Source organism: Lissotriton helveticus, chromosome 2_2 (assembly GCF_964261635.1).
Source record: "Lissotriton helveticus chromosome 2_2, aLisHel1.1, whole genome shotgun sequence".
Taxonomy (NCBI): Eukaryota; Metazoa; Chordata; class Amphibia; order Caudata; family Salamandridae; genus Lissotriton; species Lissotriton helveticus.
The window spans coordinates 176959002-176983664 of record NC_136060.1 but is presented as its reverse complement, the minus strand read 5'-3'; the positions used below and the strand labels follow the sequence as shown (position 1 = coordinate 176983664).

The window sequence follows — 24663 nt, the reverse complement described above, 5'->3', positions numbered from 1 at the left end:
CATATAATTTGCATCATTTCCCCCAAAAGCTTTCTATTTTGAGCAATTCCATGTCATATGTAAAAAGCTTGCTGCAAGTTGACATTTTTCATTGAATTTCTAACAGCCCTATGAAGGCTAAACATGTACCACCGTATAAATTCATTTACACGATTCATTCATCTTCAGGCATATTTGCATATTTCTTCTAAACAATCATTATAGTGACAAAAGGTATTCTGTATTTGGTCGCAATCAACAAATATGTGAAAACATCAAAGAGCAGTAACAACCAAGAAAGAGTTGTATGCAGTTTAGTTTATTCTCACAACAGATTACATTGAAATGTGAAAAAGTGGCAAACAGTGGAAGAATGTCCTCTTTATTGTAAATTAGCACTTTGCTGTAGCTACAAGCTCTAGGGTGGTTTCACAACAGGCACTGCCATCTTTACTGTTTTGAAGATGCTGTACTGAGGCAGAACTAGCTTCCCCTGCTGACTTCTGAATACTGTGCAAGTCAGCAATCCATTGAGACAAACGCTAGGCTTCTAATACTAGAAAACGAATGGAAATAATGCTGAAGTCATCCAAACTATGTTTTTTTTCTGAAGGGCACCTCTTTGTGAGACGACTGTCGCATCTTTTTAAGGTGACAGTCTCCGATTGGGAATCACTGATTTTTTCAAAAGTTGAAGTTTGCACTCTTGGTAATTCGTACATTGGTCTATTGAGTGCTCCGTTAAAGACAATGGAGTGCTTCGGACTTCTATGCCTGGTAGAAGTCCGGTGCATCAACATTCCAATGTTTGTTTACAGCTGCTACTGTGAACAAAGGCCTCACCGAGCCCGAGGGTTTGGGCTTTAATGCTGGAGCAAGCCTTTCATGGCTGGTAGAGCCCGCTACGTCGGGCTCTAAGGCTATAATAAAACACTGGGTGCTGCAGGGTGATAAGTGTTGCAAATATAATATCCTCTCACCCCCACTTACAACAGACAATGTCCTTTCCTACTGATGTAAATAAACACCAGAACTTGCAGCCAATATCTTGCTTTGGTTATAGACACCCATTTGTGCGAGTCTCTTCTTGGGCCTGGGCAGTATGTGTTCTGTTGGGTCACTGTTTTATTTAGTGGACCAGCAAGTGGTGGCAACAACGCTGAATGCAGAGCCAAGTGCGTCTACAACCACTGAATGAAGTGTGTCCCAAGTTACAGACATAGGTACGAGAGACATTCTTAATGCCACTGCTAAGGAGCACACATCTCGTGGCATGTGGCATTCCTATCTCTGGCCACACTGCCAGTCACAAATTATACCCTTACCCATCCAAATACCCACTTGTAGCTTCAAAATACTTAAGTCTTTCTGGATTCGATAGTTCATCACACTCACGAGAGGTGCTTAGGCATGTGAGTGGTACAAGCAGGTGCATTTATGCATTCATTTTTACTATACAAAATAAAAAATAAACAGCTTCACACACCACAAAGCAGTTTGATCTATATAATCCAATAAAAACGTGACTACAAATCGTTACAAAACCACCGTAAAGAAGTTGAAGTGTTCTTTAAAGTGATTATTCAGTAAGGTGGCTTTTTGACAGGATGGCCAGCAAAGATAATACATAAAGGTTGTTTTTAGGGATATTCAGTAAAAATAGAATAAATAAATTAAAAATATTTTAAACTGTATTTGATCGGCTATTTAAAAAAAATGTCATATAAGAAACAAGATATAGTAAACATGGCTGTCTGCTTACAGATATACTCAATATAAAGAATGCATAGATAACTGAAGTCTTACTATGACATTAGGAAAGACCGACATTTACTCCCACACAAGTCGTCACTCAGTTTTTGGCCATGGCAGAAAATAAACATCTTAATATTATTTCATATGTGTGGCCTTTTTTAACAAAGTTATTTTCTAAGCAGAGATACAATATGCAAATAATGTTTTCAAACAAAATGTCTGCAAAGGGTCTTCACTTTTAGACATCATGGCTTTCATCTCCATTCTTCACAGCGAGTCCTACGGTTGCATAAGTGGCTCAATGGGGTTGGATGGTTAGGCAGGTGGGTCAGGCTTCCGTTTCCGGGGCAACAGGCATATATTGGAGTCTGATGCTTGAACAAGTGTGACTCGCGCTTCAGATTTCCGGGGCATCAGACTAATAATCTCACTGAGCAACTAACCTGATGCTTGCATGTGTTGGCTTTACAAACAAGCTAGTACAGACACTTTAATGGAAGCAAAGTCGCCATGAAAAAAGACTACATTTTGGCAAGGCAGACAATGGACGCTCCTAAATGTAGAGCGAGGGGGACTTTGTCATTTACAGGTAAGACACTAAAGCAAATACGGGGAGTCTTTTTTAGCAAGCATTATTTATAAAGAGAATAGTGCTGTGGAAAACATGTGGCTCAAAGCAAAAATACATTTAAAAAAAATCCAAAACTTGAGGTAGGCCAAGTGTGGTCCATGTAGCAGGAAAACCAAACGTCGAGTGCCCACTCTCTCCACCTCAGTATGTTCCTGGGCCACAGACTCGGCCACGTGGCCTAACATTAGGAGGAGGGTCTCTGTCCCAAAACTCCCCTCCATACATTCCGTCTCTCCAATCTCGTAGGTTTCTGCTCCCATGGCTGGTCACAGGGTTTCTAGTTATGCCTGAGCATCTTGCCCAAAGTAGGGAACCGAAATGTGAGGGATTGAAAGGAGGGGGGACTGTTCCCGCTCCCCAGGAACCTTTGCAGGTCTGGATAGCTGGAGGGTGAGGCGGCTATAAACATGGACGCTTGCTGCATCTGCACACCTCGGACAAATCAGAGAGCAGACAAGAACGCTCCGCCAACTATGAATCAGAGCTTCCTTTGTCAGTCCCAGGGGCAGATTCAACAAAAGCGGAAGGCTGAGGTGAAACTAGAACCCACTTCAAATATTGGATATAGTGCCTGCAAGCTGTAGAATAAAAGTGAATACTGCAAAGCCCCTCTGAGTTCTGTGCCATAAAGGCCTTGTACCTTCAGATCATCACTCAACTCCTTGGCACCTTGCAATAAATGCCCTTATAATGTACTTTTAGGAGCACTTTATCCCAAATATAATTAAACATACAAAATGAAAGTGTCTGTCAAAAACAAAAAGAGCAAATCCCGAAAGCGTTTATCCTGGCACCTGTTATACCTGGAAAAAGTCACAATGTAGGTTTGCAAAAAGATGAATCTATGAGTAATGAAATGGGTGGTATTAGAATGTATGCACGTGCAATGTCTACGAGTGTACACATTAAGCATGCACAGATTAAAATATACATCAGATAATGCAAATCAGATTCCTACTATCAAAAGCAATAGTTCTGGAGACTACACCCAAAAATGGAGGAATGCATTTTGCACGCTTATCTTTGTACCTAAATCGCACCCAAAAAGATGAGAAAAGTGGAACACAAATTGTAACAAACTCCACCAATATAGTCACTGTTTGGTGCAAATATGTAAGGAGATACATTGGAAGGGTGGAAATATGTAAGGAGATACATTGGAAGGGAGGTGATTTGTTTATATTTGCATGATGCTTTGGTCATCTGAAATCCTAAAAACAATTTGTGATTTGTGGCCAATATGAACAGGTCCTAGATGCATCCAGTCAATTAATTTCCAGATGGATTGCGTCTTCTATTTGCTACCAAAAACCTAGCAGGTGTGTGTCTAGGAAACACAGGGGGCAGATAGATGCTACAATAGGTAAAGAGGCCTCAACAGCTTTGGTCAATGTAATTATTGGGACATCTGCAAAGCGTTAACCTAGAGATGTATTCATATTTCAAACAGACACTACTGTCTGGACTCAGACCAAATGATAGACCCACAAGTGGGCAGGCCTCCTTAATGAACCTGCTTAGTTAACATAGCAATACCCTTGTTTGCCATTCTATTGCTCCTTTTGTTACATTTGAATAGGAATGTGCTAGCTAGTCAATTTAAAAATGTAGGGCTAACAAAGAAGACCCCACACCAGAGAAGGAAAGAATACTTATAATCTTAGTTCTCTCTCGTGGGGAATCCTCGTTGAAGTCCTAAACATCCCACCTTCATACGAGCAGTGGCTTCAAGATGGTAAATCATAGAAAGGTAGGATCCATGAGCTCTGTAATTTCAAAATAAAGAAATGTACAATGCATGAGGTGATATCAGATCTGCTGGACACCTTACAGGTTTGGCGTCAGATTTTAGCTATGATGAGCAGCTGCCTTTCGGATTTAATTGGCATTATTTTATTTAATTTTGTTCATTTGAAAAGGAATTAGTAAAAATTAAGCTCAGGTTTAAACTACGGTTATAAAGTAAGGTGCTCCGTGATGCTGCACCTGTGCTATTCAAATGTTTAGGACTATCAATGGCGATCCCACCAGGAGAGCTCTCGCTGCCATTACAGAACCTGCCATCTTCTCACTCATTATAGATTCTACACACAGAAAGAACCCAGTAGAACCATTGCACCATGCTTCCGCACACGAGCAACAGCTCACTATACTGTGTCTGTGGCACCGGTGAGTGTTCTTACTTTGTATGTTTGGCCTAGCTGGGAAGCGGGTAAGCATGGAGATGGCAGCCGCGGCGATGAACACATCCATGAAAGGCACGGCAGCAAGCTCTAACTGGCGTGCTAGCTCTGCTGATAAGGCCTGTGTTTTTGAATCAACACAGTGATTCCCAGTGGGTAATATGGGTTCACGCTAGAAAGGTTTTCTGGTGGGAGATAGTCCTATTGCTCCTCCCTTTACAGAGTTATGGCTTTAAATAATACAGCCCCTCTTTATGAACCCTCACCTGAGGCTCAGGCCCATGATTGTGGGAGCGCCAAAGTATGCTTGATTAGTCCATTGACCTTGTATATGAGAACAGTGATGCCTTGGTCTTAATCTTGAGGAACAAGAATAACAAATTACACATTACACGATAATTCTTCCATGCAAAAGCAAAAAAGGTGTGGGTTAAACCACTGTATGAGAGGCAACAGAAATATAAAGGCGGCAACACTTAGCATATCTGTGGGAACTTAGACGAGACAGAAGAGTTCTGCCACTTTAGGACATATATTGACCATCTGAATGCACAGCGATGATGACAAAGGAGATCTACCTACACAGCCCATTAGTGCATCATGCAATGCTCCAATCGCATGAGCTCTACATAAACAGTTTGAAGGACCAGCATTCTTAGGCTACAATGAGCAGTAAAGCGCATGTCACTTATCGTGTGCATTGTGGGGCCTGACTGCAGCTGCAATGCAGCCACTTGGGCTATCTCGGGAAAGTAGAGCTTATAGAAACCAAATATGAGAGCCATCATGCCAATATTCCCTTCCTGCTTTGACAGTGCTGATTGCAACAACATTCAGCTGGAGTCCATTTTTGCTGTGAATTATTGGGAAAAAACCAAGGTGCATTAGAACAATCATTTACAGCAGATAGAAGAACAGGGCAGAAGGACAGTTGATGGGCAATACTTTAGTTCAGGTAGCAAAAGTAAACAGAACTCCACTGACACTCATTCAGACTGCTGAGGTGAGGACACAGCACTTTGAGGACATTTCTGGAACAAACAGAAAAAGTGCAGCATTATGACAGCGTCAATCTGTGTCAGAGAACTTAGGAATAGTTTTGACCATTCAGTAAGTTGATCATATAAATTTGAATCAGTCAGTTGGATTTTCTTGTTGGACTACAATTATTAGGCGCAAAGTGCCTGGATTCTAAAACGTTTTCCCCTTTGTTCTGATTTCTGTAGTGCTGATTAAAGTGCTACAGGGCTAAGCTACTCCAATCATTCTCCAAGTGCCGAGGTCATGCTGGTTAAAAAGCACAAAAAGGAAAGCTCCTCTGTGGATTATCTGCCAGTTGGAACAGGCGAGGATTCTAGTGCGTCTTCAAGCCGACAAGTGATGTCCACCATCACTTCTCCAATATTTGAAAACAAGGAGTGATCGTCTAAGGACTCAAGAGCCGCTTACGACGAATGCTATCCAAGATGATTGTGATACAATGGAACTTCAGCAGCATGGCCTCCAAGCGCTGTAGGAACAGTCCGCTGTCAGAGATGTGGCTATGTTCTTGTTTCTCGTGAGCCTACTTTCGAAATGTTCTTTTTATGTACATCAGAAACAGACCTTCCACTGCCCATAAAGAAATTCACAGACAAAAATAAAAATTATATTTATATATATATATGTATATTCATGCTTCTTTTCAAGTTACACGATGGTGGCGACGGACAAGTGTACATGCTCGTCTAACATTGTTTTTCATAAGGAGTACTCTCCGAAGACAAAGCAGCAGCAATTGAACGGAAGGCTGAGCATCGGTTTGTGTTGCTTTTGTGTAACCACTTTACCTCCCGTAAAGTATTGTAGTGTGTCCAAGAATCCTCTTTCAGGTTCGCAGCTAGGGCATTTCAGGAACAGGACGCTTCTGTTTTAGAGTGTCAATGAGGGACAAGACTCCTCGTTTTACGCTCGTTGTAACTCTTCGCGTCACTGTGTCTGGAGGGGGAGGTGGAGGAGGAGGTTGCATTTTATGCAAAGGAGGCCTGGCAACCAAACACTTCTGGTACCGCAACTGCAATGAAAAAAAAAAACACGTTTTACTATCTATTACCATGTACAGGTACCACATTGTAAATTAGACCATGCCATACACCAATATGCATTTTGGATTGGGTCCGCCCCTTCATGGCATTAGCTTGCTCTTGTGACCCCATTCAGCCACTCGCTTGAGATAACATTAACATCTTGGATCAGCCCATGGAAGGGCTTTAGTCTCACTGTCATGCTATTTATTGGCTGTTAGAGTGTATCCTTCCGCCTCCCAAGAAGTGCTTTCATGGAAATTAATATTGTAGCTCTGAAAAGAACACTCAATCATCACATTTTTGTAACACACAATTATTTATCTTATACATGCATTGATACAAAAGGAATAATTTCTTACATTTTTTTTTACCACAAGACAGACCTATGGGTTGTTATTCTAATTGTATCCATTATAATAATATTCCTTTGACAGCCCTAGCAACTACATTCAATTGCCGGAATCCTTCTATGATCTCGATGCCGAGCCACAATTTATTAAAAAAAATTCAGCATACCCGTCAAATCAACAGGTCTTACTTATACCTGAAAACGCAAACCACTCCTCTTGACTTTGCCAATGCTCGTTTTTGATTGCTGTAATCGAACAAGCAAAAACATGGGTCGTGGAGTGCAGTTTCAGTTTCTTTAACTAATCATTTTCCTCTTGTCAGATAGTCGAAGTGTTACTCGAATCGGACAGTTTGAAAATGACATCAGATTCCAACATCGGAGACTTTTTCACTTCACCTGCTTGTAATTGTTTTTGTATTAGACGAGGGCCCATAGAACGCAGCATGCAGGCTGCACAAGATCAATGGAGAGGCAGGCCTTGGAGACGGAGTGGAAGTGTTATTGGGGTGCTGGCAGGTGCAGGGCTTTATTTCAAGGTGAACCAGCAGAGCACTGGTTGCAAACGCCCTGTTAGCTGGTGTGTCTTCCTTAGGTTTAAAGCATAATGTGTTCTCCGCCCTAATGTCTTGTTACGCTTATGCCGCATCCTGGATTGCGCTCTCCAGTACTGGGGGTACATTGCACTTCAGGACATGAATCGGTATTGTTATAGAAGAATACCAACATCACACCAAACTTTTAGAGCACCAACCACTATTTAAACACTTCCCATTTAGGTTTAAAGTATTTTATTAGAGTTTCTGCAACAAGAAAAAAACAATAATACATACAAGGAATACAGACATCATGAAAGTATACTGCAAAGACTCTCCCCAAGAACCCCATCAGTATCCGGAGAGGACTAGCCAAGCGAGTGTAGAGCCCCAATAAGAGGGTGAGCGCCATGATGTACTTGTTCCAAAACCAGAACACCCCCCCCAACTCCCACCCCTCCCCACCCCAACTCCCCCCCACCCCCCCGTGCCTGAGCGAATGTCCAGCAACACCCTCACTTTCAGAAAGGAACCCCGCGCCCTCCCCTCCTCCCCCCCCCACCCATTAGGAAATCGGGGTGGTCAGCCGCAGCAGTCGGAGATAACGTGGACAGGTGATCTCCTTGAACTCTGATTGCAATAGGACACCAAAAGGCCGCCACAGGTCATCAAATCTGTCTACCTCCCCCGCCACCGTGAGGGACATCTTCTCCATCCCTAGAACATGCCACAACCTGTGTAACCAGCCCGTGGTTGTGGGAAGCGTGGTGGTACGCCAATATATAAGGATGTTCTGGATCGCCGACCCCAGAGCGATCGCTATTTGTCTGCCCCTCCTAGAGCGCAGTGGGTACATCAGGCCATTGGGTAACCCTAGCAAAACATAGGCAGGAAGGCGCGGCAATTCTATGTCAAAGCACTGATCTATATCATCCAGGACCTCCCGCCAATACGGACCCAGCAACGGACAATCCCATAAAATGTGCGAGAGTGTTCCCGTCTGCCCACATTCGCGCCAGCAGGTGTCCTGTATGTGATGGTTCATGTCGTGCAGCCTCTGAGGCGTATAGTACCAGTACGTAGATACCTTCGTAAAAGTCTCCGTGAGCCCAGTGTGGTAGGCCGAGTGCCGAGCTCGATACGAAATGTCGTCCCATTCCTTGTGACTCAGCGTCCTCCCCAGCTCCCGCTCCCAGCGCGCCCTCCCGGGGCTATAAAAGTGATGGGGGGGGGGGGCTGTAGTAGCCGGTAAAGATCCGAGATAAGCTTGGCGTCGGAGGAGCGCGTCGCAAGCCACAGCTCGTAAGGGGTAAGTTTCCGATCAGCCAGATCTCGCACCTGCGGCTGTAACGCCCAGTGGCGAACCTGCAGGTATCGCATACGCTCCGTCTCGGGTAAGTGGTATTCCCTGCACAAGTCAGCGAACGACACAGCACCCTCCGGGCCATAAATATGAACCAATGCACAGCACCTGGCTGTTTGCCAGAGCGAAAACGCTCCAGGTTCTGTTCCGGGCCGGAAGTCAGGATTCCCCGCCAAGGGAGTAAGCGGCGACGGGAAGGTGGTAAGTTCATGTCGAGTGCACACGGCATCCCAAACACGGAGCGTGGCCTGCGTGACAAAGGACGCATACAGATTGGGGGGCCTGTGACTCCTGCGAAGGAAAGGTATCTCCTGCAGAGTCCTGCCCGCCACCGCCTGATCCTGAAACAGCCAGTGTCTGTCCGACTCCCATTTACTCCATTCAACCAAGTAGCGCAACTGCGCCGCCTGGAAGTACTTGTGTAAGTCCGGGATGCCGAGGCCCCCGGACTCGGGTGCCAGTGTGGAGAGGGCTCTACGGAGTCTAGGTTTACGACCCTGCCAAACAAATCGAGCGATATCAGCCTGAGTCTGTCGTATCCATCCCTTCGGAGGCTGTAAAGGCAAAGCACGGAACAGATACAGCACCTGCGGCAGGAGAGTCATTTTCACTGCAGCAATGCGTCCCAACAGTGATAGCGTACCTTTGCTCCACCGGAGCAACTCTTCTTTCAGTTTGGTCCCTAAGGCCGCATAGTTAGCCGTAACCATGGCAGGCAGGGATGGTGCCAGCAGTACCCCCAGGTATGGGATCAGATCTCTAGACCATTGCAAGGGGAAGCGGTTCTGCAGCTCCAGCCTGGTAGCCGAGGCGAGCGAGATGTCAAGGGCCGCCGATTTCCTCATGTTCATTTTGAACCCCGCCACAGCCGCAAAAGCGTCCAACTCTGCGAGGCAGGCAGGGAGCGCCTCCTTCGGGTTGTCGAGCATAAAGATCACGTCATCCGCATAGAGGCTGATAGTGTGGATGTAGCCGCCCATCTTGACACCCGTCACTTCTGGGTTACTTCTGATCCTCTGGGCAAAAGGCTCCATGTACAGAGCGAAGAGCAGCGGGGACAGGGGGCACCCCTGCCTAGTACCCCGTTCAATCGCGAATTGGCCCGAATTGCAACCATTGACCCTCACCGTCGCAGTGGGAAACTTGTAACAGTTAAGTATTAGGGTGCGAAACTTCTCGCCCAACCCCAGCTTACAGAGAACCTTCTCGAGGTAGGGCCAATGCACCCGATCGAACGCCTTTTCGGCGTCCACCGAAAGCAGCATATGCTCCCCGGGGATCCGAGAGGTCTTCTCCAGAACGTGGACCACCCGTTTGGTGTTGTCCACTGTCTGCCGGCCCGGGACAAACCCGGCCTGATCCGGATCCACCAACCCCGGCAGATGAGGCGCCAAACGTGCGGCCAGGATCCCGGTGTAAAGCTTAAGGTCTACATTGAGCAGCGAGATCGGCCTATAGGATGCACATTCGGTGCGGGGCTTTCCCGGCTTGGGAATAACCGACACCGTCGCCCTCAGTAGATCCGGGGGGATGGCCCCAGACTCCGCAAAGGAGTTAAAGAGTCGTGTCAGCAGCGGGGCCAGCTCCGGGCAGAATGTTTTGTAGAAGAGTGGACTATAACCGTCGGGCCCCGGGGCCTTCCCATGCTTGAGTCGGGAGATAGCCCCAATCACTTCCTCCGGGCGGATATCCCGGTCCAGGTACTCAGCCTGTTCTGGCGTGAGTACCGGGAGGTCGACCGATGTGAGGTAATCAGCCTCTGCCGAGGCCGACGGGGGCTCGCCAGCGTAGAGGTCCGCATAATATCGGCGGAAGCCTTCCGCTATCTGGTCGTCCTCCGTGACCAACCCGCCTCCGGGGACGGACAGGCCCTCGACCTTCTGGCGTTGGTGTCGTACCCGCAGTTTATTCGCTAGCAACCGGCCGCAACGGTCACCGCCAGTATAGTATGCGTGCTTCAGGCGCAGCGCCGCATATTCCGCCCTGTCCATATCCAGCGCGGAGAGAAGCTTCCGCGCCGCCTTGAGCTGCCTCCAGACTCTGGGGGCCCCTGTCCTCTGGTGTACCTGTTCTAGCTCCCGAACCGTACCTGTAAGTTCGTCCCTCTTCCGCTGTCTATCCCTGTTCTCCGCCGAGGAGATGGAAATGAACTCTCCCCGCAGCACCGCCTTCAGGGCTGACCACTGCGTCGCCCGGGTGGTATCGTCGTTCTCATTGTGCTCCCGGAACCCAGCAATCGCGGCCCGGATCCGCGACAGTACCTCCCGTCGGTGTAACAGAGTGTCCCGGAGGCGCCAGACCCCGCGTCTCGGGGATATCGGCGGCAACTGGAAGCATCCCGACACCGGAGCATGGTCCGACAACGTGAGGACCCCTATGTCAGATGCTGTCGCAAGTGCGGCCAACGGCCCCGTCACCAGGAGGTAGTCCAGTCTGGCGTAAGTCCTATGTGCGTGGGAGTAATAGGAATAGGCCCTCGAGGCGGGATGTAATTGTCTCCAAAGATCGTGCACGTCCAGGTCTCCTAAGTGTGAGGCACTAAGCTGTGAAATTTCCCCAGTCTGTGGATGGCGCTGCGCGGATCTGTCTAAAGATGAGTTGAAGACCATATTCAGGTCACCACCAATGAGTATATGCCTATCTGGGGTAGTCGCAATATCGGCTAAAGCAGACTGCAAAAACAAGTCCTGGCGATCATTAGTGCTATACACTGAACCCACCGTGAAAGGGAAACCCCCTAACCTAAATCTGTATGCCAGGAGCCTCCCCTTCTGCTCCGCCACCTTGTGCAGTACCTCCCCTCTGAACTTCCCAGACACCAAGATAGCAACCCCTGCCGTTTTAGTAGTCCCAGAGGAAAAAAGCTGAACCGGGAACTTCGGGGACCGCAACCTGGGACAGTCTCGGGCCAGGAGATGCGTTTCTTGTAAAAGGCAGATATCCGCCTGGGTGCTCTCAAGAAGGGATAGTATCGCCCTGCGCTTGACCGGGTTATTCAAACCCTTCACATTAAGGGTAACGATCTTCAGGGCCATGAGTAAACAAAGGAGAAAGAGCTGCAATGGGGCCCGGAGACACGGGAAACACCCCGCCAGGTGGGGAGGCGGAGCGGGGCAGGCGCAGGAGCGAGCCACGGTGAAATAGCCAAAGGGGAGGCGACATGTGAACCTGAAGTAGCAGGGGCCCAGGGTGAATACAACAGAAGGTCAGCACTACATCTCCCCCCCTCTCCCAGCGCAGGAAGAACACAGCAACAACAGCACCCTGAAACCAGAGAGCCCGCCCAGCACACCATCAGAATCCCCTCCCGAACAGATACCTCCCCACTCAAGAAAGGCAGCATGAGGGCACAAAAAGCACAGCATAAGGCAAATGAGGCACATCCCGAACCCCGAACCCTCCCCACCCCAACACCCCAAACAACCCTCAAACTCCCCAACTCCCCATCTCTCCATCTCTCCTCCACACCCCTACACAGATCCCCTCCCACTCTCCCCAACATCAACCTTAATGGTGTGAAAAACCCCATTGTCCCAGTCCAGCCCCTAACGGGCAAGTCTGTGGTAAAGTGTCCGAGTGGACGTCCAGCCACCATCCATGCCCCCCCAGAGCCCCCCACCCCCCCCGGAACCCTCAAACCTGCAGTGCCAGTAAAGCCAAGATGATCTCCCCCAAGACGATGCTCAAGCCGTCATGGCCACGTCACTGGACGACGTGGAGCCAGATACTTCCCGTATGGCGCTGTCCATTTCCGCTCTGACCGTAGGAGAGTCCGGTCGAGAAGGCTGAGGCGTGGTCCGGCGCCGTCGGACTGTCTGCCAGCCCCCTCTAGAATTGCGGCGGCGTGGCGTCGGGACATCCTCATCAGTAGCGGTGATTCCTAGCACCCCACACGTGTCCTGCAGGGATCTCAGTTGGTGCAGTGTCCCGTTCCAGCGAAAAATAAGCCTGAAGGGGTGGCCCCAGGAGTATTGCGTGTCATGCTCTCTGAGAAAGTCCGTGGCAATTTTGAAGGACTTGCGTTTCTGCAACGTAATCGTGGACAGATCATGAAACAGCGCAATCTGGTGACCCCTGAAGCTCAACGGTTGTTTCTGACGGGCTTCACGGAGAATACGCTCCTTCAGAGGGAAATCCGGGAGAAAGGCCAATATATCTGGGGGTGGTGCCGAGGCCCTACGCGGGAGGCCCACCCTATGCGCCCTGTCAATCCTCACCGGAAAGTCAGCCGCTTCGCCCAGGACATCCCGGAACAGGTCTCGTAGGTAGGCCGTGACGTCCTCCCCCTCCTCTTTGGACGGAACGCCCCTGACCCTGATGTTGTTGCGCCTGGACCGATTCTCAAGATCCTCGGCGTGGGCCTGGAGGTCGATCTGCTGGTCCCTAAGCCGCAGCACTTCCTGTTGTAGGTTCGTGATCTCCTCGTCCCTGGATTGATTAGCGTCCTCCATGGTGGCGACCCGCTCACCAAGCGAGTCAACTTCTCTTCTCACTTCTCGGACCTCGCCCGCCACCTCCTGCTTCAGGGTCTGAAAGTCCTCCCTGAGTGTGCTAAACAGCGACTCCAGAAAAGACCTGGTGACCGGGGGCTCACCCCCCTCTGCCCCACGAGATCCGGACGAGGGGCTCGGCGTCGGCTGGGATCTGTCCTGTCTCGGGGCTCCCCTGCCCAACATCTCGGGTAAGGTACGCTCACCTTTCTTGCCTCCCCTGTTACCTGACATCGCAGAGGCGGCGGTGCGTCGCAGGGAGAGAAGATGGGCGGAATGGGAGGGGGCCCGCGAACCACGTGGGCTCCCGCAGCAAGTCGGTCCAGTGCAGACCCGGGGCTCCCAGGCAGCGCCCCAAAGCTCCCCCACAGACTGGATGAGAGATGAGCACGACCAGCACTCCACTGCAACACTCTCCTAGTGCGTCCCTGCTTCCCAGGAGCGGGTCACCACCCTGTCTCCAGGCTCCCGGCTGTGTCGCTACTCCACCGCAGCTGTCCAGGTGGGCACCGCCGCCCTGTGAGACCCTGCGCCGGGCAAGCCACACTCCGGCCAGCACCCTCTGGCCAATCAAGCTCCTGCAGGGCCCCCAGGTACAGCACGCGGGCCCAGCAAGCCCACTGGGGAACGAGGGTCGGCAGCACAAGCCCGAGGGGCACAGGCCCGGCGGTGGGCAGGGTCACCGAAGTTCGTTGGCGCCCTCCGCCCGGGCCCCGCGTGTGGGCCCCCCACGTGCAGCCACCAGATCAGTCCTACCGGTCACGGGCAGGCACAGGCGTCCCACCGGGGTCCAAGCCGGGCCACTCCAGAGCCGGGGCCCGCAAAGGAAGTCCGCCGGCGTCTCCGGCCTGCTAGGCCTCCAGGCTCCGCAAATCCCCGGGTCCGCGTAGCGCTCCTCCCCGACTCCTCTCACCACCAGGGGCGGACGGCGCCGCACCGCCAAGGGCCAAGGCCGCCGGCTCTTCTCACCAGGGAGCACCGGCGCCACCGGGGGGGGACTCGACCGCGCCCCCGCTGGTCAGCGGGCCCGGGAACGCCCCACCGCACCGGGGTGCCGCGGGTCAGCCGCTCTTCCTCCGCCCGGCCTCGTTCAGGCCGCAATGTCCGCCCGCCTCAGGGGCCAGCTCTATGTGGCGTCGGTCTCCGCGTCTGCGCCTCCGGGGGCTCCAAAACCGCTCACACCGGGCTCACGGCCGCTTCTGCTCCCCTCTCCGCTAGATCTGGGGGAGATCAGCGGTGCAGGATGGGTCAAGGGCTCCGGGGACTCAGGAGCTCACGGAAGGAGCGACCGGTCAGCCCGCCATCTTGGCCACGCCCCCAACACTTCCCATTTAAATTAACTATATGTATTATACATCTTGTGTGAATATCTGGAAAACGCATTGTGGCTGTGAACATTAAGGTATCTGTTTGCGCCCTCCACCCCTTGTAGATCCGGAGAGTATTTCTTAGCAAGCGAGAGCAGATTAGAACTTAAAGGCATGGCAGATGCACCTTCACTTCACCGCAGGGTGTTTGGCCCTCAAAGGTATGCTTTGATGGACTCTTGCTCTGGAACTGTTCAATGTACACACCTCAGGTTTAACGCCATTGATCGAAGAGAAACAAGTGTAGCGCAGCCTGCGTCTCATAGAGCAGAGTGTACAGGTCAAATGTCTGGATACAAATTTCAAAAAGTTGACAGGACTCTGAAAACTAGACGAAGTTCTGGAGAACTCCGGATGATTCTGCAGATGGGAGGTCACCACAGATTCAAAAAGTAAAATCTAAGTGTGTCACAAAGCGTATAGTTAGGCTACGGGTGGTCAGGTTCCAGACGCTGCAAGTACAAAATGCGCAGGTCATTGTCTCATAATTAATAATATCTGTATACATGTCATCAGTCTTTTAAAGACATAAGGGGATCAGAGTTGCACACAGAACAGGTCTGGGAATGGAAACGACCAACTGCATCATTTTTTTAGGCAAAATCTTCATTAAATAACACGTCTTGTAGGAAACGATAACCCCTGCCTTGAGTAAAAGAAGAGCAGAGTGGCTCGCGGTGGCGGCTGCCTCACCTTGGCGAATGTATGACTATTGGGAGACGCTCCTGTTCGCCCACCAATACAGGCAATTGATCTCTTGAAACTCAGTGAAACTGCAGTGTGGTTACACGTACCCAGACCGGATTTGGTCGAGCCTCAATCTACCCACTAAGAAAGGTAGGAGAGTAGGGGGTTACACGGGATCTATATTCCTAAAGAAAGCCAGATGACCATTTTGGGGGAAAAAAAATCAGCTGAAACTGGTTGACAAGCATGCAGATAGGAGGGGTGTACAGATAATAATTCGTCCCATCACCACCATTCTTTATAATACATTTTAATCCTGATCAGGGATTCCAGGAATAAAATATAGAGAGGATATTCCTGAGTCAGTTTTATGTGCAATTTCTGCACTTTGATCCCTCTCGTTATTTGTTGGTATTGTCTTCTCACCCCTACGCTCCATCCCAGGAGTTGGTCTGGGCAGAGATGTTGTTAGGAAGCCCAATTTGTGGGTGAGAGCATTTTTAACAAAAATCTGTGTGTCAATTTCACCATTTGTATACTTCTCTCACCTCCTACACCATTGTGTGTGTACTTGGACAACGGAAGGGTACAACTGAGGTAAAATGTCCATATGGACAACTAGAAGCATGAGCCTGGCTGCTGAGCATGACCAATGTGTTCTCTATTAAAATGTTTTAACTTTGCTCTGCAAAAATTTACCATCTCCATTACCTGCATCAAGGTCAAGCAAACCTCTTGATTAATCACGAAACCAACAATTTTATGGTATCTAATACTATACATTGTGTGATTCATTTATAATCTGCAGATTCCTTTTTCCATTGTGCAAACATTAAAGAACAACGAAGGTTGGTGTTACCATTCCATCTCCTAAACATGGGGCACCATGATTGAACAGTAAACACATGTAGAAAGCTTATGACTGGATGGTTAGCAGCAGCTCCCTAGTGTGAAACTCTCTGAATATGTGGCTGCAAAGAGTAGTGGAAGGCAGACTACTGCATTTCAGAACTGGGAAGTCAATGGAATTGCTCCAGGGAAGACTTTATTAGTTACTGGTGCCTTTTGGAATGCACAAGGCAAAATATTGCATCTTCCATAATGCACTGTCTGCCAAAGAATCTGGAGCCTGAATATGGACTGTGCAACCCTCCTCGTGCACTGCTGTTGCATACAATGCAGGTAGCCCCAATATCCCTCACAATCCGGGGCGGCTCCTCTATTGGAGCTTTGGGGCGTTGCTTCCCCCCATTTTTCTGTGTCCAGCCTACACCCAGTATTAATTAATTAAATAATTAACAGAAGGCTTTCTGGTCTGGAAGTGTGCATCTTGGGTTGGATGGGTGCTTTCCTGTGACCAGCCCAACATGCAGCACACTTGAGGCCTCTCCTACTTGCACAATGTTAGGAGCCTTTGGGGTGGGAGGCGTAGGGGGAGGGGAGTGGGGGGTATCAAAGCCGCAGTCCCTCAGTCTTCTAATGAGCAGTTGGTATTCCTGCCAACACCAATCCGGACTCTGCTTTCATGCTGTCTACTAATATGAAGATCAAGGGGGCAGCGTCTGGGTTGGCTCAGGCAAAGCATGTAGGTAGGCCGGCCACTAGTCCCAACTCCTGCACGCATGAGGCAGTGCGTGGGTGGAAGACACAGAACGGGACCAATCACTATATGGCTTTATTTTGGAGTCATGCCGTGATAGGCCATTTCTGTCCCTTGCTCAGTGTTACCTTGGTGCCCAGCACCAGTAACAGCATTGTACACCAGAGAAGTTAGTGTCTGCCTGCTGGCTTCAGCACTGGAGCACGCTGTGGCCTGGGAGAAAGAGACCTGGACTTTCTGGCTTATATTACCATCGGTAATCAAATTGAATTGAGTAGGATGCATCATAACACTGTGAGGAAATGGGTTGTACTATATGGAGTGGTTGTGTGACCTCACTGTGTAATACATTTACGTACCCCATTAGGATCACTAGGTTTCGTTTTCAAAACGTTAAGCTCATCCCTGAGTAGCTGAGGCTCTGAGCAGCAAGGCGTTTACATAGGAACAAATGTAAATCATTTAAACAGCACCAAAACAATTGAAGAAATACACGAGACACTTAGGCAATCCAACACCAATTTATAAAAAATAAATTTTATTTCTATGCATTTTTAGACACCACAACTAAGAAGATCCACCAGAGAGTTCTAGAGATATAAAATTTACACGGTATAGTAAGTATGTACATTTTCACTTAACCGCGGACCAGCATTGGCAAATTCAACAAATTGGACACTTGGACGTGTTCAAGAAAAACGTTGGCATGTGTCAATGCGGTTACTTAGAGATACTTTAGGTGACCAAGTCCGGTAGGAAGCTAGTCAGGGGGACGAAGGTCCACAGAAACAGTTACCTCGAAATAAAAGCATTCTTAAGTCAGTTCCATGCCCTTTTATTCCTTTGCTATAGGTCCCAGGAAGCTGAAGATGCTCAAGGATGCTGTAGATGTGATGTGGTCGACGGGGGGAATTCCTGCTGCTACTCACAGTCCACATACTCTGTGATGCGGTCCTGGCCACTAGAGTCGAAGTCCCTCAAAGTTCTCTTGGTCCTGGAAAAAGTCCAGTTGCCAGTGGGCTACTAGTTGCCCAGTATCGCAGTTACATCTAAATTCTTTCCTGGGTGATAACTTGCCTTCTGAGCGACCAACCTGCACTCTGAAGACTATCCTGGGTCCAGCAGATTTGGGTGCAACTTTGAGCATCGGCTCATGGTCTCTGGTGCTGCACAGTAATGAGAAACAGCGGCTTAAAGAGTTGGGCTACCAACTTGCTCCAGCAGGTTTCAGGAAGTAAGCCTACAGACTCTTGGAGTCTTCTGCTTTGGCTGGGCCTCCGAGATGAACTCTCCATGAGCAGGACACAAAAGGTGCAGTCCCTTCTCCTTTGCTAGCCACCTGGTTCTGCAGGGGAAGTCCACACTGGTGCAGCCTCTCTTTACCAGTTCCTTCCTTTGCCCCCATGTTCGCGCCAATTTTTTACTTTTCCCCCACATCTGCTTCTCCCACTATCTGTGTTGCTGCTCCCCCCAACCTGCTCATGTGTCTACTTTTATTTTTAAAGCGCTTTCATGCTAGTTTTCTTTTCTTATTCTTTTATCCACCTTGCATCATTTAATAAATACTAAAAAGCGTGTCTGTAGGTGCAATCATCTGTGTTGAATGCATGCTGGCATTTACATAATCACGCATCATCCATGTCATCGTGCCCTATAATTATTTGTTTTAGACATTCTGCATAGCAGCCGGGATGCTGTACAGCATGGCTAAAATACATTGGCAGAGCCAATTTGCCTCATTAGCGAGGCGTACTGGTTTTTTCAATGATTGACCATCAAGTTCTTGTTCCATATGCCAACTGTAACAAAATGTCTGATTGCTGACCATAGGATAAGGTGTGCTTTTTATGTTATTGCATTTGGCGAATTTCACACCTTCTTTGTTTCCCTCTGCAGTCTGTGTTGACTCACTGCAGTCTGATGGAGTCTCGGGAGGCAGCACCTGGACTCATTTCAGCTTGGTGCAGCTGCCATGCTAGAAACAGCATTTTAGTTTTTGGTGCCATGCAGTCTCACGTTCAAGCCTGCTAGCCCAGTTGTCCACTTTCCAACACAAACTGCACCTGTTGATGCTGCTGTTAAGGCTCTGAAGTCTGCTAGAGTAAAGCCCAAGTAGCTCATGCCGTCAAGGTTTTGCTTTGCAGTCTTGTTTCTCCCATTCTAAATCAGGACTACAAGTTTCGGAATAGTAAAGGAAAAGCTGAACTGAATGAACTACTCACAAATGCAAAGACTTAATTTCCTTGAGTGTTTAGTGTTTTTATTTGGTAATAGTTTGGTTTACTTGTTTCTGTATGTTCCTTGTTTGTTTATCGATGTGGTGCAAACATTGTATTTCTAGCTTATGTTCTATTTTAGACTTGGACCTATCATGAGTTTTCTATGTCATTAACAGCTCAGTGGATTAGTAATCATTCAAACTTTGCCAAGTGGTCTACGACAATGGGAAGGAAATATTAAAGTTCAGTTAGCGATCAGTCTCAATAGTATTATTTCAGTAAACTTTTACTCGGGCAATTGACTTCAAAACGTTTAAATATGGTAACCGTTATATTTTCATATTTTATTTAAATGTCAGGCTTTATGCTTTGGGAATTTTACATTTTGCTCTTCCTCAGGCATGAATTCTTTCACCACGACATTAGTTACTGTGAAATGCCCCTCCCCTTTTGTCAACATGGCTCCCATAAAGTATCTCAAACTCTAAAGAAAGAGGCTACAGAAGCGTGAAAGACCATCCTTGACATAAAAAGCAGGGCAGGTATTTGGTGCTGTCCTGTAAAACCCACCAGTCTTCACCGAGGTTTTTTATAAAACAGATATATTGTGCTCGACACAAATTGTAATAAAATACTTGCATAGTGCCTCTAATGCCATACCCATTCATGCAGTTTTCTCTTCCGTCTCTGTATTCGCTTGGTCGCCCTTCTCACTGGTTCTCACTCACTTATTTGGCCTTCTGACCAGAATTTCTTTCCTTTCCTACTTCTCTCCAACCTCAAACTCCATTTCCCTCTTCGGATTTCCACTGAAAATGTTTTGTCTGCAACCTAGGTGTGAGATCTCACAGGAAGGCACTTTGTTTTCCTCTTCCAAGTAGAAACATTTCTCTTATGTCCTTACAATTTACCAATATTTCAGTGCAGTTTGATAGCTGATGCTAGCACGGTGACCCAATGACACTAGTTTTAATGCATGGGTGCCAACAACAGATGTTAGGTTCTCTGGAAGGTTCACTTACCATACAAGCAGCCTGAACAGCTTCTGAAACATTCCCCGCGTTAGGCTCACACCAGAAAATATGACACTCAAAATGCTGATTGCCAGTGTCCATGATGAAGGCAAACGTATGGATATCTTTCCCCACTCCCATGAAGGACAGGAAACGTACTCTACATTCCAACAGAATCTCTTCTTCATTCTGTAGGGGAGAAAATGGAAATTTGTGATTGTGGCTTCAAGAACACAAATGCGCTCTTCTCCGCAGTGCGGTTTAATGTGAGAGCGAGACAGTCTGTCAAGTATCATTAAACGCAATGTGGAAAGCCAGAACCCATAAGAGTTCACGTCACACCAGCACATTACATAACCCATCACTTCCATGAGCACACCATTTCACAGACGTTTACATTCTACAGAGACTGAAGTGGAGCAGAGCTCTATTATTTATGTGCCTCAAGTGCACAATAGAAGGCCCATATACCGCCCTATCCTTGGTATGGCAGACTAGCATTTAGGATCTCTAAAATTGTTTTGTTTCTTGACATAAATTCCCGATGATCAGATCCCTCATTTTTGTAACTCACATCTGCCCCTTTACTTTTCTTCATTGCAGATAACCAGCTCAACCAGGTGAAAATGAACTTAAACAATGCGCAGTAATACACACCAGCTACAACCTGAATACCACACTTTGCGGATGATTGTACTTGCTCAAGTCATATTCAGCAGTTATTATTCAATTGAATTTAAACAGTAGGAGTAAACCGTTTATGTTTCTGTACATTAAGAACGGTTATGGACGGAAACCAGATAAGCAGAAATGTATGCAGTAGGCAACCTGTGCGCCTGACTTTAGGGCTTCTAGGCACACTGAAGAGTAGTGAAGGAATATAGGGCAGGAAAAGGATGGATACTGGAAAGGAGGAAAGCTGTGAAGATTGTGTCAATGGCAGTATATTCCTTGTGGAAGAGCAACGCATTTAAGTGCAAGGCTCTGGAAATAGTAAGCAAAGAGCCCCCAACAGACCCCAAGTGCCCATGTTATAAAGGTTTGCGAGCGCTGTTTACTCCTCACAGGTTGTAGCAATTCCAAGTAATAACCAAAGTTAACGATGACCTCTGTGGGTTCTTTGACATTGTAGTTATCCATTTAAAAGCGTTTTGGGATTGCCATAAAATCCATCAGTGGCTGAGACCGACTAATCACTAGAACATTTACATATCTCAATCAATGACTTCATTTAGCAACAAAAATGACTGCAATGAAAACACATCGATTTGTACAGCGGCAGAAGGCTTTGAATGGAGATGAACTACAGAATATTAAACAATAACAAGCACAGCAAAATCTCCCCTTTAGAGCATTCCATCATTTCGTAGTTCCTGTCCGCTTCAAACCTTTATCTCCCATCACCAAGTTTAATATCTTCATTTGTACCCAGGTTCGTTCTCTCTACTGTATAGTGCCCTTCATCAGTATGCAGAGACTGTAGTGCCCTTCATTAGTATGCCTCAAAGATGCTAGCATCCCATAATCAAACATCCAGGCCAGGATAAGGCAGTGCCAAGTCATCCAGACAACACTCATTGTTACAAAACACGCAATGAAAATTTAGGACCAGCACTGACAAAGCCAATAACGAGAAGGTCTTCTATGTCGGCTACAAACGCGCACCTTGTGGGTAGTCATGTCGTTTACGAACAAAGAAGTACAGTGCACTTAAGAAAGCGACAAGTGGCCAGAGAAGGAGTAATGCGCTTGCCAGTAGTGCCCGCCGCTGTTTGTGTCGGGATGAGGGGGAGTGTAACGGCTAACCATGCAATATTCTTTGGCCTTCAAGTTGTCTTGAGAAACAACGATTCCAGTTGAAATATGATTACTACAAGGTTAAGGAACTGAGCTTCCTTCCTATTTCACTTGCCACCATTTCTGTCTGAACAAAGCACTTTGAGGCAGTTCCACTTCTGATCATTATGTTTTCATTCACTTTACATTTGAATAATGGCACTTGCATCAACGTAGCAAATTATTACAAGCAGAGAGACTTGAATGTGTTGCGCACTCTTCACCTGGTGTGAAACACCAATATATAAACATTCAATTTGATCAGTTTCTTCTGATATTTATTTCTCTATTTTTTCAACTTTCCTTTCATAAGACGCAAAAAAATTCATTTTACAACAAAAACTTTTTACATTATATCAGTGAATAAGTCATATGATACTAATATTCATCACATACATGTAAAAGAACAAAAACAATAGCAGGCACAAATATTAAATCATTCACTGTTCATTGCTGGTGCCCAATGCATTTCGGAACTTGAGACAGTTCCTTCATCAGGGGCTAGTCTGTAAACAAAACATATGATACATATATGAAAAATACATTTAGATTCCATGGGTGGCTCACAATCACATTACATTGCCTATGATACATCCACTGTAATCACTCTAAACATGTGTGTTGAAAATAGCCAAATAACCAAAGGTTGTGTTGAATGTATATTGTAAGTGTGGAGTCTAACATCAAACAGGAGAATAATTTGTTTTGCTCGAGCGTTAGCCAAAACCCGTTAAAAACTCAATAAGATTTAGTCCCCACCCCTTGCAACCTTCCATCCCTTGATTACATAAGGAACACCGTGCTAGTATCCCTTTTGTTGGTGAGTCCCTTCTTTACCTTCATGCAAATTGCGCCATTATCTCCTTAAAATCAATAAAAGAAAGTAAAGTCAATTTTAAGAATCTTGCTTTGTTTACACTTGTAATGACGCTGCTGCCCATTATGGTAGCCCTTTGGGCTCGGTTTTAGTGTTTTATATTGATTCCCACTGCTGGGCCCCGCTGCTACCTTTGTTGTAGAGTTATTATTGTCGTTGTCCATCAATTTGGTTTCATGCTGGGCCTGCGGGGGCACTGGCTAGATTTTTTTCCATGATTGCTACCAGCCCTAGTTTCTGGGAGCTGTAACTGAGCCTCATGTGCAGTTCTGAATAGGTGTATGAATGTTCCCGCTCTTGCCAGGAGGCAGGTATTTGTTTCTGTGAAGCACCAATCCAAGGCCTCCTTGCAGGACCATGTGCCCTTTGCCTTGAGTATTGGGCGTAGCAACTGGTGACATTCGTTGGCCAGTTTGGGGCAGCAGCATAGTAGGTGGAAGTAAGTTTCTTTGTGATAGTTGCATAACCGGCAAGACACTGCCTCGTCCTGTCGTGCCCATGTTGGAATAAAGTCCAGAATCCTAAGGCTTGTGAGGCCCAGGAACAGAGAGTGCTTCTTGCAGGTAATGTTGGGCTTTCCTTTGGATGCAAGACCTGTTGTCGTGATGGTGTTTTGGCGGAGTGAGTCTTGATCCTTTTCAAACGAGATCGACCGAAACTGCCACTTCACTGCGTTTGAGCAGGCAGAGTGTGGGATCTCATGTAGGGGCATACGATCTGCTTCCATTTTCATGGTCCCTGTTGCTTGACCCAGCTTGGTGTGCCAGGGGGAATCCACTTCCTTGAATATTGTTTTCAAGTGGTGTTTGAGAGGGTTGTAGGGGGCCTTAAGGACACTGATGTAGAACTTTATTAAATCCCCCTGCAACACCAATTCTGGTCTGCTGAGACTTCGTTACAGCGTAACCTGATGTTCCTAGCTTGTCTCGGCACTTGCAATACTGTCTGGTGTGCTTTAGACTGGGCTGCTGTTATGATTTTGTCTAAGGCTCCTGGGAAGGCCTGGTGGCCATAATGGATTGCCAGATTGAATTTTGCCCTAAGGACGGTCAGCATTGGCTCTGCTGTTGTACTTGACAAGCGCTGACTTAGGCGCCTGAAAGAGAATTATTCTTTTGATTTTTGAGTTTAGTTCTTTTATATGTTTGGCCGCTGTGACCCTCTCTGTTAGCCAGACCCCAGGGTAATTAATTATAGGCTATTGTTGTCCTTATTCGATGGTCGCCCAATAACCATGTTGCTTGCTTTTTGTGAGGATGTTTGACAAATACTATTATCTTTGTCTTGTTCTCATTAACTAACAAGCTATTTTCCTTATTATACCCTGCTAGGTTCTTTAAGACTCTCTGAAGACCCACCCTGGTGTGGTCCATTACCACTGTGTCATCAGCATACTTGAGGGATGGAAATCTCACCTTGCCCACTCTCAGTGGCACTAAACTGGCATCTTTCAGAGCTTTCCCCAGCTCTTCGGTGTACAAATTGATTAATGGTGAGGCCAGGACGCAGCCCTGTTTGAGCCTGTTATTGGTTTTGACTCTTGATGTTACAATTGTCAGACTTAATTTAACCTGGAGCTATGTCCTCTCGCTTTTAGAAGTGTAGCAGGGATCCCCCTGGATTTCCGCTTACCCCAAAGTCTTCCTCTGTTGACTCTGTTGAAGGCTGTGGTGTAATCGATGAAACAGTAAAACCGAGGCAGGTTCTTCTCC

General features: G+C 47.4%; 1 protein-coding gene across 10 annotated transcripts in view; it reads right to left on the bottom strand.

Annotated features, from left to right (window-relative positions):
- Positions 1 to 282: 282 nt before the first annotated feature.
- Positions 283 to 24663, bottom strand: part of APBB2 (amyloid beta precursor protein binding family B member 2) — a 1314926-nt gene continuing 1290545 nt past the window's right edge. For all 10 annotated transcript variants that reach the window (XM_078678261.1, XM_078678265.1, XM_078678264.1 and 7 more), the window contains 2 exons: positions 20248 to 20427; positions 283 to 6601 (listed from right to left, as the gene is read on the bottom strand). In XM_078678261.1, coding sequence (XP_078534387.1) covers positions 6428 to 6601; positions 20248 to 20427 — 354 coding nt within the window. In that variant the 3' untranslated portion in view covers positions 283 to 6427. The remainder of the gene's footprint in view (positions 6602 to 20247; positions 20428 to 24663) is intronic.